The sequence below is a fragment of the Seriola dumerili genome, unplaced genomic scaffold (assembly GCF_002260705.1).
Source record: "Seriola dumerili isolate Sdu_G_001 unplaced genomic scaffold, Sdu_1.0 BDQW01000177.1, whole genome shotgun sequence".
Taxonomy (NCBI): Eukaryota; Metazoa; Chordata; class Actinopteri; order Carangiformes; family Carangidae; genus Seriola; species Seriola dumerili.
This window is the reverse complement of record NW_019174432.1, coordinates 1,579,481-1,593,298: the sequence shown is the minus strand read 5'-3', so window position 1 is coordinate 1,593,298 and position 13,818 is coordinate 1,579,481. Positions and strand designations below refer to the sequence as shown.

The 13,818-nt window shown below is 39.9% G+C and overlaps 1 protein-coding gene across 3 annotated transcripts; it reads left to right on the top strand.

The window, feature by feature from the left end:
* Positions 1 to 321: 321 nt before the first annotated feature.
* Positions 322 to 13,483, top strand: sec14l2 (SEC14 like lipid binding 2). Of its 3 annotated transcripts, XM_022752784.1 has the most exons (13): positions 322 to 531; positions 639 to 694; positions 1,868 to 1,943; positions 5,520 to 5,563; positions 7,126 to 7,188; positions 7,347 to 7,535; positions 8,542 to 8,637; positions 8,764 to 8,824; positions 8,950 to 9,033; positions 9,139 to 9,245; positions 12,447 to 12,586; positions 12,836 to 13,005; positions 13,091 to 13,483. In XM_022752784.1, the coding sequence occupies exons 2-13, from the start codon at positions 641 to 643 to the stop codon at positions 13,240 to 13,242; spliced, it is 1,236 nt and encodes a 411-aa protein (XP_022608505.1). In that variant the 5' UTR covers positions 322 to 531; positions 639 to 640; the 3' UTR covers positions 13,243 to 13,483. The 3 variants fall into 3 exon arrangements, with proteins under 3 accessions (XP_022608505.1, XP_022608503.1, XP_022608506.1); XM_022752782.1 differs by having other exon boundaries at positions 322 to 694; XM_022752785.1 differs by lacking the exons at positions 322 to 531; positions 639 to 694 and having other exon boundaries at positions 1,895 to 1,943; positions 5,524 to 5,563.
* The last annotated feature ends 335 nt before the right edge of the window (positions 13,484 to 13,818 follow it).

The window sequence follows — 13,818 nt, the reverse complement described above, 5'->3', positions numbered from 1 at the left end:
GGACCTGATGGGAATAACTCAATCGCTTAATCAAATTAAAAACAAAACGATTTTTAATGCTCCTGTTAGTGCGCAAATGCGGGATTTTCGGGATTATTAACAAAGATTGTCTGTTGTCTTCAATCGGAGTCACTCGGTAGTTAAAAAACGTGCCCCCCAAAGAATAGAATAGTTTCTCAGACTCCGAGCTCACATTTCTACAGCAGGTTTTAGTCTAATTCATCTAAGGTGCCATTCATAGATGAAGGAATTTTATTCTGAATTATTTATTACTTGTTTACAGTGTGTAAACTTGAAGTTACTTACGCTTGCACAGGGGGCGGGGCTTCTCCTCTCCGTGGTTCCTCTTTTTTCATCTGCCACTCATCCCTCTCGTCATTTCTCCTATCTTTGGCCGAGTCAGCCGGTTGGACTGGACGTCAAACGGGCGGTGCGAGACTCGTGTTTACATTTTTTTCACTTGCAGGCAGCTGACAGCGGGGAGGACAGGATACCGGAGCCGTGCATGAGCATCACGGGGAGGTGACTAAGGCAGGTACCCACTGCCGGATAACGGTTAACGGTGACGGTGCTGTTTCTCTGTCTATCAGTCTGACTTTGAAGGAGCTCTGTCTTTTTCCATTATCATCCGGTTGCAGACATGAGCGGAAGAGTAGGAGACCTCAGTCCTAAACAGGCTGAAGCACTGGAGCAGGTAAGTTTTGTAACAACATCAACAACTTCAACAATAATATTATTATTATTATTATCAATAATAATAATAATAATGGCCGTTTTATAAAGGAGTTTACTTGGGGTGATGCTGCTTTCACAGTTGCCTTATCTCACTGGACAGTTTCATTTTTATCACGTGGTTTGTTCAGAGTGATGCTCCAGTATTATCTGTGGTTGTGAAGCTCACAGCTTGTATGGTGACATTATCGTACTTGATACTATGTCACCATACGATCTCTTCACTATAGTTCCCTTACTTGCTATCACTGTAACATCAACCACGCAGCAACCCCTTTCTAGTGAGGTGTTTCTAAGGGCTTTCATATTGGTTAATAAATTATTATTGTTTACTAATGTTTTATAGATAGATAGCTCGATAGCTAGATAGATACTTTATTTATTCCCTAGGGGAAATTCAGGAATATATATAGATCAGTAATGATCCACTATCACTTTTGGTCTCTATAAGTGTCAGAATATAGTGAATAATGTGACAAAGGGAAGCATCATTCAGCATGTTTGGCATTTTTGCGTGAAAAAAGACTAAAATGAATTGATTTTCCAAAATAGTTTAATTTTTTGTCAATTGATTAATACATTAAATGTTGCAGCACTAAACTGTCACCTGTTCTTAATAATGGCATATTACTGATCTATAAAGCATTGGTCATTTTTTTTTTTACTTTATAATATAATTAGTAGTTTTAAACTCTGGTTTAAACCAAAAACTTTGGTTTAATAGTTGGCAGACTGTTTTGCAGCCCTTGTGCATGAATGTCTGGATACTTAATTGGCCATGTAGTGCAGTTTAAACCTAAAAGGTGTTGACTGTTTTTCTCTCCATGCAAGAAAAATGGCAAACATTGTTGAACATTGCCATTAAAGTGTGTAAAATAATTGGTCACAGAGTCACAAGTTAGTTAGTGAATCAGACGTGGTTATCTGAAATGAAAAACTCTACAGTGAAAATATAAACAGTGCCACACTGTATTTCCAAAAACTGCCTTTTATCTCCAGGCTGCATAACTATAACTGTAAAGATTGATTAAAGATTTCCCTGAATTCTCTTTCAAGTATTGAAATCCTCTTTGCTCGTCATGTGCAAAACATGTCAATCAAATGTCTGTTCCTCCCTCCCGTCCTCTGGCTGTAGTTTCGAGAGAGGATACAAGACATTCTTCCTCAACTTCCTGCACAGCATGACCACTTCCTGTTACGCTGGCTCAGAGGTGAGTTATAAAGATAAACAAAAAAAAAAACAAGTGGCACCTGCTGCTTCTCCCTGACTGCATCTTGTAGCTCTCTCATAATCCCTCTCCTTTGTGGTAAATTAATGATTTGATTTTCCCTGTAATCGTTCTCATGCATCCACAGGGAAAACCTATTGGCGTCACTGTACTTGTGCGTTATGCAGAAGCTGCAGTGGTTTATCACATGTACATGATGCAACACGTGTAAACAGTCTGTTTGCAGCAGTTGAGAAAGAGACTCACATGGTTTTCAGCTCTGAACACGATGCTCAAACCACTGAAAAACCAAACCTGCTCTGACCTCTGAGGTTCTGCAGTCACTGGTAAAACAAACCAGGAAATCTTAAAAACTTTTCAAGCTCAATTTGTCTGATTTTCTTTGGTTAGGTAAGGATGACGTTGTGCAATTAGACTCTTGAGGAAATGGGAGGCAGTGATTAAAGGAGGCCTTGTTCTGATTAGTTCTGGAGCAGAGGTCTAGCACTCCATGTATCAATCTAATCCAGGGATAATCACATTAAAGGTGCACTACGGTGGACTGCAGCCCGTCTACCAGGAGACACTCAGCTGCCGTGTTTCTGTTGCTCTCAGGGTTCAAGTTTCTTGGATTTTAATAACAGTGAGAAATTGTTTCATAACAAGAATTCAGAGCGGCAGTGAGGGAGTATTGTTCTCTGTAATTAGGCCTTACGAGATGACCGTGGCAGCTGTGAAACGCTCCCTTTGCCTCTCAGAAAGGTCGGCGTCACAGCTCCAAACACAGACAGTGAGGCCCTGTTTGCACGCTCTGAATGATTCGAATTATGAATGTAAAGATGGCTGCCATTCAAGCAGAGGGAATAGCCTATTCATTGATCTATAGCAAACAGCCTGAAGTGGTGCACAGTGAGCAGTAATGATTGACCTTATAATAATCTGGATCAAACCAAATGGTGGATAGTTTTGTTCCTCATATATACACATTTGTTTGTATTTGTTGTTTGCAATTTTACTCAAGCACATTTGACCTGAACATAAACGGTGACTCTCACACCTTTAATTTGAGGCTCTTTATATCGATGTGAGATGAACAGTTTTGCACTTTTTATGCACAGTCCTCCGGGAAGTAATTGGGGAAGTTAAACATTTATACATTTAAATCAATTAATTCCAATAAGAAGTGCATACACTGAAAAGGTTGACCCCATCTACTTCCTACCATGTGTGCCCATAACACAGGGCACAAAGGGAAAAGGCTGTTTGATGGCAAAATTTGTTTTTCTCTGTGGCCATTTTTTTTTAAGTGGCTAAAACATGTTTTTGTGGATGGCCCTGGTCCTGGCTGCTTCTGTAAACTCAAAGGGTCCGAATCTACTGCAGGTAATACACTGACTATGTCCAAGTACCTCACACAAACCCGTGTCAAATAATCCAAACTATCTCTTTAATATCAGGCTGAGCCGCTCACCACTCACATGAAAGCCTTTGAATGATCGTCTCTTGGCTTTTCCATATATCAGACCTAATGGTTTCTAACAGCATTTTAATGAATGTGTGGGTTGTCCAGGAAATGTTCTTCTCGGTTTACAGCTGTTTCTCTTGTACTGGATGTGAAGAGAAAAAAGCTGCAGTGTAACGAGTCAGTTAAACTGTGCATTGCTTCTCTGTCAAAGGATTTTCTATTTATGCCATATTTATTTCTATATGTTTGAGTTTTTTAAAGATGGCAGCGCCTCTAACAGAGCAGCAGAAAACAAGAGGATATACTGTGTGAGAGACAGGGCACTGATACACAACCTAGGTGCCTTGAAGAATCTGAGCGGTTTGTTAAGTGCATCACTTCTTGTGCAGTAGGCCTCACAACAGATCCAGTTAGACTCTGCTTCTCCAGAATAACAGAAGACGGGTCTTGTACCAGAGGTCAACGACCCTCCTCCTCTTCTTCAACTAAACAAACAATTTCCAACTCTCACTCCAACCAGGAATACGTTTATCTTTAAAGAGCTCCACCTTGAGAGATAAGCAGCAGAACTCAACAGACACACTCATTCATTCTGTGAATATCAGATGGTATATCAGATGCACTGGACAAAATGTTGTCTATGTTTTGTACCAGATTTCAGGGACAGGAAGCTTTGTGACAGAAATGTCTTCCTCCTTTTTTTTTCGACAGAATCTGTTGCCTCTTCCTCTGATTTTGGTTTATATTCTCTCCTAAGATAGAGATAATAACGAAATAAAAGGAATTTTAGCATGAAACTGAAATAAAATAAATTCATGATGTCTAATTAGTTCTTGAATATTCCTATGTATTTTTCTACAATTATTACCTGCTGATCTGGTGACCACTTCTGTTCATTTTGTCTGTTTCTTATTCTCATTTATTTTCTTCATATTCTGTAATTTATTAGTTAGGTGTGTTTTCACCCTTTCTTTTTGGAGTTGAGGGGAGGTCTGTGGCTTCTTCACCTCTCCTCTCACATCGGTTTTATTTCCATTGTTTGGTTTTATGCTGTTGTGTATTGTGAGCAAATGAAAAAAACTATTTCGCACCTGATCAGTCAGTAACAAGATCTTTTTGTCGCCCAAAATGCAAATGCTTTCCTCTTGAAGTTATTATTTTAAGTTTAAATTCATCTGAGGGTGTAAGAAGTTTGAAACTGGGGGCCGTCAGGGTGATCACAGAGTTCATTGCCCTTCCAGGTTTCATTACACCTGGACCTGCAGTGTGTCAGATACTGATTCCTAGCTTGAAGGCAGTGTCATTAAATGTTATCAGGTACTGAGCTGAGTGGGAAGTTCTCGCACCAGCCATGAACTACGTTATAAACCTTTATCACAGCTTGATAACATTATCGGAAGTGGCAGGAGTGTCCATTCATACCCATCATCCTCTTTGGGGTTATTGGAGACCAAAGCCGATCTAAACATTCATTAGTGGTTACTGAACTGAAATCAGAATAAACATCAATCTAAAATCTTATAGTGGTGAGAATAACACTTATTACTGATCCAAAATAACAGGCGGCCCAGTCTCCTGTCAGATCCCGCTTTGTGCTTTTGTAATTGTGGGTCACTCGGTGCAGACGAGGCTGCAGTTCAGGTGCCAGACTGGAGCTTTAGCTACAGTTTAATCCACTGCTGGAGTAAGTTGTAAGTCTCACTCACTTCACGGCAACAGCTCTGTTGTGCTTTTCCACTGGACTGTCAGCTGCAGAGCTGTAATCACCTTACACGGAGTATTAGACAGTGTCTGCTGTGTTCTGGATGATTCATACTGACACAGTGGTTTTAATACTGTTAGAGAAGAGGAAGCGGGTGTGGGGGATGTTCTACGCATTTAGCGATGAAAAGAAAATTTTATAATTTAAGATTCTTTTATATTTGGGGCGACCCAATGGCCGAGTGGTTAGGGCACATACCATACAGGCAAATTGAGCCCTGAGCAGCAGGTCCCTGGTTCGGCTCCTTTGGCTCCTTGGTTAAAAACCTGTTCACATTTCACATCACTTATGGACCACAGATCTCTGTGCTAATCATGTTGGCCTCCTTTTCTCTCTCCTTTCTCTCTTTCAGCCAGAAACTTCAATGTGCAGAAGTCAGAGGCCATGCTGCGAAAGGTAATAATGTTGGATTATCTGTTTTGTAGGATATAGTATAAAATGAAAGGCAGTACAAATCATGAACTGAATTGAAAGCGGAGGTAAAACCATAATGCCTCCTCTTTCAGTGACCAGTCTATACTGTGTGTGTGTGAGCGCAGTTACCTCCAGCACAGACTGTTCAGTCCATCAGCTCAGGAGTGGCTGCACATTAGAGAGGAGCAGTGTGATAACGTTGCGCTGTGGGGAAACTGAGTCATCACAGCAGCCTGAGGAGATAAGATAGAGGTAAAAGGGATTAAATGACTGCTTAAGATGACACAATAGGATTTACAGCCACCTAACTTAAAGCTGCATGAACTGATTTTTGTCCACTGGAGGGGGTGGACGAACACCACAACAAACTGACGGACACAAAGCCCGAACATACCGTCGACTTATCAACTTGTTTTGGTTAACCAGCTCAGTGCCACACAGCAATGGTCACATTCATTTAAACATGAGTAATGTTTTTACGTCCACCTCATGAAACGTCCAATATTCACTGTCCTTATGGCTCTGATTTGATCTCCACCAACTCCTGAGAAAAATATCTGGATCTTTAAGGTGGTGAATAAAATATTCACAGTTCCTCCTCATTACCTGCCCATTCTATGAGCCTCTCTCCTGCAGGCTTTAATTTTTGTCCATCATTGTATGATGCGTTTTCAAACAGTCTTATATGCTGGTTATGAGCAAGTTTCTATATGTCAGAAAAGCAAAAGCATCTTTGAGTACAAGGATAAGAACAAGCCGCTCCATAGATCCACATTAAAATTCAAAGATGTTGCTCTGAATTGACTTTCAATTCATTTCTGTAGGTTCACAGAAAAAGTATTAAAACAGGGTTGATGACATCACTCAGACTGACCCACAACAGGAAATGTGCCATAAAATCAAACAGTCAACAAGTAGATGAGGCTAAAAAAGAAACTTAAGGAAACATATGCAAAAATTCTAAATGCTGCACATGTGGCGGTCACAATGGTGAAGACGTTTTCTTCATTTGCTTGTGTTTTGTGTGTTTGCATGCATTTGCAGTGTGTTGAGCCCTCAGGGCCAACGCTTTTTATTCAGTTAACTGAGCCGCCTTTCAGCAATTTGGAATAGAGACAAAAAGACAGGACAGTGTTTACAGTGACTGTAACTTACTTGTTTGGTTTATCTTCTGTCAATTCTTAAATCTATTAATCAGGGTAAAAACAAACGTGTGAATTTATTTATCGAATTGGCCTGTGAGCCAGTCTGAAACATTTCTTTCCCTTTTGGTGCGTTTGTGATCGTAGGCATGTGTTCGCATGTATGTGTGTACTGTTGTGTATACACAGCGGTACACAACTGATCCCCTTCCTGCTGACAGAGCAGGTTTTACATCATCTTCCTCCTGTCTAAAACCTCCTAAGCCACTTAATTCACTACCTTGTGCTCGGGTGGATCTGCTGCTGTACAAGCGTCATCATACTTCTGTGTTCACCACAAACTCACGAATCCTTTCATGAATAGTTTTGCTGAATTTGACATGCACTCATCTTCTCTTGCAGCATTTGGAGTTCAGGAAACAGATGAAAGTAGACACAATCATCACTGAGTGGCGTCCACCAGAGGTAAAAAAATATATATAAACAGTCACTTAGTATAGGTTCAGTCTACTTAAGAGTAATTGTTAGGAATATTTTACTCAAATAAATCTATCCTCTTGACAAAACCCAGCAGGTGGCTGATTAACCAGTTGTTTGACATTAAAAATGGCTGCTGTTTGCAGGTGATAGAGAAGTATCTGTCAGGAGGGATGTGCGGCTTCGACCGCGAGGGCAGCCCCATCTGGTACGACGTGATCGGACCGGTGGACCCCAAAGGCCTCTTCCTGTCGGCCTCCAAACAAGACTTCATCAAGTCCAAGATCAGAGACTGTGAGATGCTGCAGAAGGAATGTAACCTCCAATCACAGAGGGTAAGAGCGGAGAGCACACAGATGGTGAGGACAGAGATCCAGCAGCCCAAACCCTCCCAGAAAGCTTATTACATTTTTAATTCATTTAAATTTTAAAGTATTTTTCAGTATTAAACCATAACCAGGAAATAGTATCATACAGAGCAATCCCTCTCTCTGGCTCTCTCTCTTTGTTCAGGCACGCTAGCGGCTAATGGATAGCTAGCTGTCTCTTGATCGGTCCATCCCTCTTTTTAAGCTTACTGATTAATAACTTTATTGATCCCCTGACTTTTTCTTTAGTGCCGTCATCCTGTCAGTAATGTTGTGTCTGTCTGATACTTTGGTTTAAACTTTGAAGAACTTCCTGAACAACTAATGAAATTCCCATCAGCCTCAGCTGCACTGTGTGTTTAGTGCTAATTAGCAAACATTAGCATGCATCCCTGCGTTTTCCCTAATGAAGTCAGATGTGACCTTAAAAAGTTTTTTGTTTTGTTTTTTTATTTTTGTCTGGGAGAAAAATTGCCTCAAATATATTGCCTGAATTTAAATTGAACTATTCTAAACTTAGCATTAACACATCAGTATCTGTAATGCTTTTGCAAAGAGGTGCAAAAACACTTGTCACACCTGTTCAGTATGTTTTAGTATGACTTCTCATTTTCAAATTTGTGATTATGTTAAATTGCTATTTATTTGTCAAGTTTATTTTTCTATATAAAATTACATTTAGCTGATTATCCCTTGTGGCTTCTTTTAGTGATATTGTATTGATCCTGTCTTCTTGTTTACATTGTTTTTGTTTTAAATCACTTTTTCTTCTGTCAGATGGATGTGATGAATTTATCACTTGGTTACATTACATTTATTTAGCAAACACTTTCATACAAAGGGACATGGATTCGGGGGAACCAAACTCGACCACCTGCACTAAAGCTGCTGGTATTTTTTTTTATCTTACAGGCTATTTTATAGTTTGACAGATTAAAATTCCCTGTCTTCCTCTCACTCTGTTCTCATCTAGCTGGGGAGGAATGTGGAGTCAATCACTATGATCTACGATGTTGAAGGTCTGGGTCTGAAACACTTATGGAAGCCTGCTATAGAAACATATGGAGAGGTATAGTGACACACACACACACACACACATAAACACACAGTGTAGACACACACCTCACAAAACTAAGACGTGAAGCAGACTAATGAGTTGGTCTGCATCTTAAAATCTGTTCCTGTGCGTCACCAGATCCTCCAGATGTTTGAAGACAACTACCCAGAGGGTTTGAAGAGACTGTTTGTTATTAAAGGTACATTTTCCTTCCCCCATAAATGCTTGTTTTCTGTCATCCCGTCCTGCTTTTTCAAAGACAGAGTTTCGACTGTTGCTGGTTTACGTTTGGTCAACACCTTTACTTATTTTTTTCTCCTGTAGCCCCCAAACTCTTTCCTGTGGCTTACAACCTCGTCAAGCACTTCCTGAGCGAGAACACAAGACAAAAGATCTACATTCTTGGGGGTGAGACGTGCTTTCGTATCATCGCGTCTTATTTTAGAGTACATTTCCTCCAAATACCCGGTTCTGACGAATATGAATGCGTGCTGTTTGCTCCTGTTTTGACAGCTAACTGGCAGGAGGTTTTACTGAAGTACATCGATGCAGAGGAGCTGCCGGTGATATACGGGGGCAAACTGACGGATCCTGACGGAGATCCTCGCTGTCGGACCAAGGTGAGTCAGTGATTCAGCGTCCTGCGCGCCTATGGGTGCTGTTTGTTTGGTGCAAAAGAGGGCTGACAGTTTGGAGGAGACCGGTATCCATGAGGAAACAGTCCCTGAGATATAGTGTAAGAGACCTGAAAGAACTTGTTTATGAAGTAAGATATTTAATACAGTCATGTTAAATTAATAATAATCGACCACTGAGTGTTGATTATGTCAAATCTTGTTCAATATCTTGTTGAATTCTGTTTTTCAAAAAGTTTTCATAGTGTCCTTGTGAAGCCTTGCACCAGTGGTTTTATTATCTTTAGCTGTTACATCAATTTTCAGCATGTGAGAAATGACTGTAGGTGCACAAGAGAATAAATATTTGACGTCCTTAATCATAGACACTGAAATCCTGATTAACTGTAAAATCTGACCTGAAGCTGATCCAGATTTCAGCTTTTTAACTCTGTCCACATGACATTACATTATTTACTATACTTAGCTTTATTGAGTCAACAGAGCTCCACCTGGATGGAGATGTCTCAGGTGCAGTAAGATGTATGCTCCCTAAGTGATATTTAGTCCTAAAATTATTTAAAGGAAAAGCAAAATTGAGCACCAAAGTAATAATTTAAGTATATTCAAACGTATATTTACCAAATCCATCTGTTTATTCCTTTTTATGACATTGCTCAAATTTTTGTAAATATCAAATTGTACTTATTATATTATATCTATATATCTATATATATTATAATGCATTTTTTTTCTTGTACTGTCCACTTTGCTGCTGTGACACTGCAAAATGTGTAGGACTAATAAAGGACTATCTTATCTTATCTTATCTTATCTTATCTTATCTTATCTTATCTTATCTTATCTTATCTTATCTTATCTTATCTTATCTTATCTTACCTTACCTTATCTTGTCTAGAGTAATGATTGCTCTACAGACTGTAGATTAGCTGTTTTGAATGATATGAGGCAACAACAAGTGTTTCATGTTTAACAGTCCTGCACTGGACACAAGTCTGGTCTGAACCAAAACTGATCAGCCCTCCTATAGAGTTTAAAAAAAAAAAAAAAGTAATCAGACCTATAACTCAGAGCTGAAATAGTCGACTGTCCACTTGCTTTGCAGTAGTTTCTTATATGTTGACTCCTGCCCTGTAGTTTTCCTTCACTGGCTCGTATCCTGTGTTCAGTTTGGCAGCTTGCAGCTTTGCTTTAGAGAGAGAGGCGCTGGCTTATACGCACACTGTGCATTTCAAATGTTGTGGATTCACATTTGACTTGCAAACTATGTTTTATGTGAGTTTCCATCCCACCAGTTTTGCCTGTCACATCCATCCTGACTGCAAACAGAGGGCTGTTTTCTATAACACTGGACCATAAAATGTTGCCGACTTGAGGGACTAGATGCGTGAGGTGATCCTGTTACACGTGAATGAGCCGGTTTGATCACAGTGGGTCATTGACAATGGAAGGACTATTCTGGACAGGCTGTCTGTGGCAGAACAAATCAATACAGCTGTACACAGCTTTTTTCTGCTGTACATTTACCATATAACAAGGAAACGATGCAAAAAGGATGTCTTTTTTTTTTTTGCACTGTGAATGATAAACAGGTGATGACAGAGGATATCTTCCTGTTTTTGCAGACAATCCACATTAACATACAGTAACTGCAACTCTGCCCCGCTGCATAGAGAGAACAAAAGGCCTCGGCACAAGAGATGCTGTCGTAGTTTTGAGCATCTAGAGCAGAAAACAGCAGCTTGAGTAGTTCTGCGCTAATAGATAATACTCTAGATGAGTAAACTGACGTGTGTACTTCACTGTTTCTGTAGATAAATAATTGGGCCAAGGACTGATGAGCAACAGAAGGGGAGAAATTCATTTTCGGCCACATTCAGGATTCAAGGAAACTGTGATGCACAGCCTCAAAGTGTTTTCTTTTTTTCTACCTTTTTTTTTAAATTTATTAATTAACTTTTTTTTTTAGTTAGCTAGCTGTGTGTCGTTGACATTGTACTGTATTGTTTTGGTTAGATTGTAGGAACTTTTCACTTTCTTGCCGAGAGTTGAAGGAGGAGATTGATGCAACTCTCATGACTAAGCAGGAAATATGAAGCTAAAACCAGGAGACAACTTCACTTAGTTACTGCACTCAGACAAGAAATAGTCCAGCACATAAATTTTTGTAAAACCTCAATGAATAATTTTTACACTTGTTTTTTTTGTACAGATTAAACAAACAGGACATAACGTGCTAAATATTGATCTTCAAAGGAGCTGGTGGGCATTATTTGTTACCATACGACAGAGCCAGGCTAGCTGTTACCCCCTGTTTCCAGTCTTAGTGCTAAGCTAAGCTAGCCTGCTGCTTGTTGTCAATCTTACTTTCTAACTCTCCACCAGAAGAAGAATTAAACATCATTTACGGGCCTGAGAGAAACGATTTATTTGCAAATCACAGGAAACATTTTTTTGGAGTTGTTAATGTCTGTCCGATTTAAGTTGCAGGGATCTGTGCAGCAGGAAAGAACTTTTGAGCCTTATGTATCTTGTATATGAGGTCTTTCCTCACACTTTTACTTAATAATTAATGTCAAGATACAGAAATCAGGAGATGCCTGATGAAGTGTTGCTCTCTAATGGAATATATAGTTTGATAATGTGTGTTTTTTTCTTTTAGTAATGCCTTTCTGTCTGTATCTTTTCCTTCTGTTGGTGGAAGTTTCCAAATAACGACTGATAAGTTTGAAAGGGCGTTTTTGTAATATTTTTAGAGAAGTGGTTTCAGAAGAGGCTGACTTCCCTCATTATAATGCTCACCTCCCAGAAACAACAACAACGCAGGTCGGAAAACTTTCCGAGGCTTCCAAAACACTACTGAACTTTCTGTTGAACTATTTAAAGTTTTCAAAAGGGACACAAGATGAGAGTTGTGTTAGTATAAACTCTGTCTGATAGGTTTGATTCTATGTGAATAAACAGGAGAGTGGAAAAGAGCCCTTGCTGTTTTTTGTTTTAATGTTTAATAAGACAGTTTTGTGAAAACGTATAAATGTTCATAGATCTATAATGGCACAGAATCACAGTAAGTGAAACTTTTGTCTTTCCTCCCCCGTTTCCTCCCCCTTCAGCCACTCACATTTCATTTATCAGGTGTCTGACACCTGTATTTTGGCCCTTTTTTTTTTTTGGTCTCTGTTGCAGATAAATCACGTCGGCCCAGTTCCCTCCTCCTACTATGTGCGGGACCACGTTATGGTGGACTACGAGCAGTGCATGACCGTCAGTCGAGGATCCTCCCAACAGCTGGACTATGAGATCTTGTTCCCAGGCTGCGTCCTCAGGTCAGTGGTAGCAATGGTGTTAAAAAGTTATTTAAGTCATGCTGGTGCTAAAACAGCTCTTTTATTAACTGATTAGTTGATTGGCCAAAAAGCAACTTCATCATAATGTTATAAAATGTTTATATTATGGGTGTTTTATAAAGGTTATTAAAATGAAATCTCAGGCGACAAGATAAATATATATATAATATATATATAATAAATCAAATCCACAAAAAGACTTTAGGCCATTGTTTCCTGTCCTGTCAGGTGGCAGTTTGCCAGTGAGGGGGCAGACATCGGCTTTGGGGTGTTTGTGAAGGCTAAAAAGGGTGAATGGAAGAAGGCGGCTCAGATGCAGGAAGTTGTGCCCAGCCAGCGCTACAACGCCCACTTAGTGCCTGAAGACGGATCACTGACCTGTGAACGCCCCGGAGTCTGTGAGTCTGCTGCTCAGTCGGCCTGAGTGAGGAGAATTGTTAAAGATTGACGGTGTAAATAATCCATTCTGTTTGTCCTCCATAGATGTTCTCAGATTTGATAACACATACAGCATCTTCCAGGCCAAGAGAATCAGCTTTACTGTTGAGGTGCTGCTCCCAGACCGCTTACAGCCCCCACAGACCAACGGAGGGTCCAGCAACCACATGCAAGCTGAGGGCAACAGCCAGTCATGAGCTTCCATGTTGTCACAGTAATGTTTAGCTGCGAGTAAGCACAGCCTGAGATACTTGATTTGACCGAGAAAACGCAACATGCTGCCAATACATACAAATAAATAATATATCTAAATGTTTAATGACCTAATTTATGTGATGTTCATTTAGAAACATCTCCTCACAGACTCCCCACTGAAAAACATCTGTGAAACACACTGATCTCCAAAACATAGATTCATGTTTTACTTACCTTTGCCAGGAGACACGAGACATGAGAGACACTGGACACAGCTGGTCAGCTGGTAATAATCCTCCTACAGAGCAAAGGGATGACAAGCAGGTTAGCTGACAGTACAGGAGCAAACTGAATGCTGTCAGGGTTTGTTATTAGCGAATGAATCCATGTTGTTTGGAGGCTTATTAACAAGTGAGCTGATTAACTTCCCTGCTAAATTCAAGTAGTGTTATTCTCCAGATAGACTCCTATGGAAAAAGGCCACCAACTGAATCATATTGGTATCACCATAAATAAATATGGAGTGAAGTGTAAGACAAGCCACACCTACCGTATAACATGCAGCACAAGAATTAAGG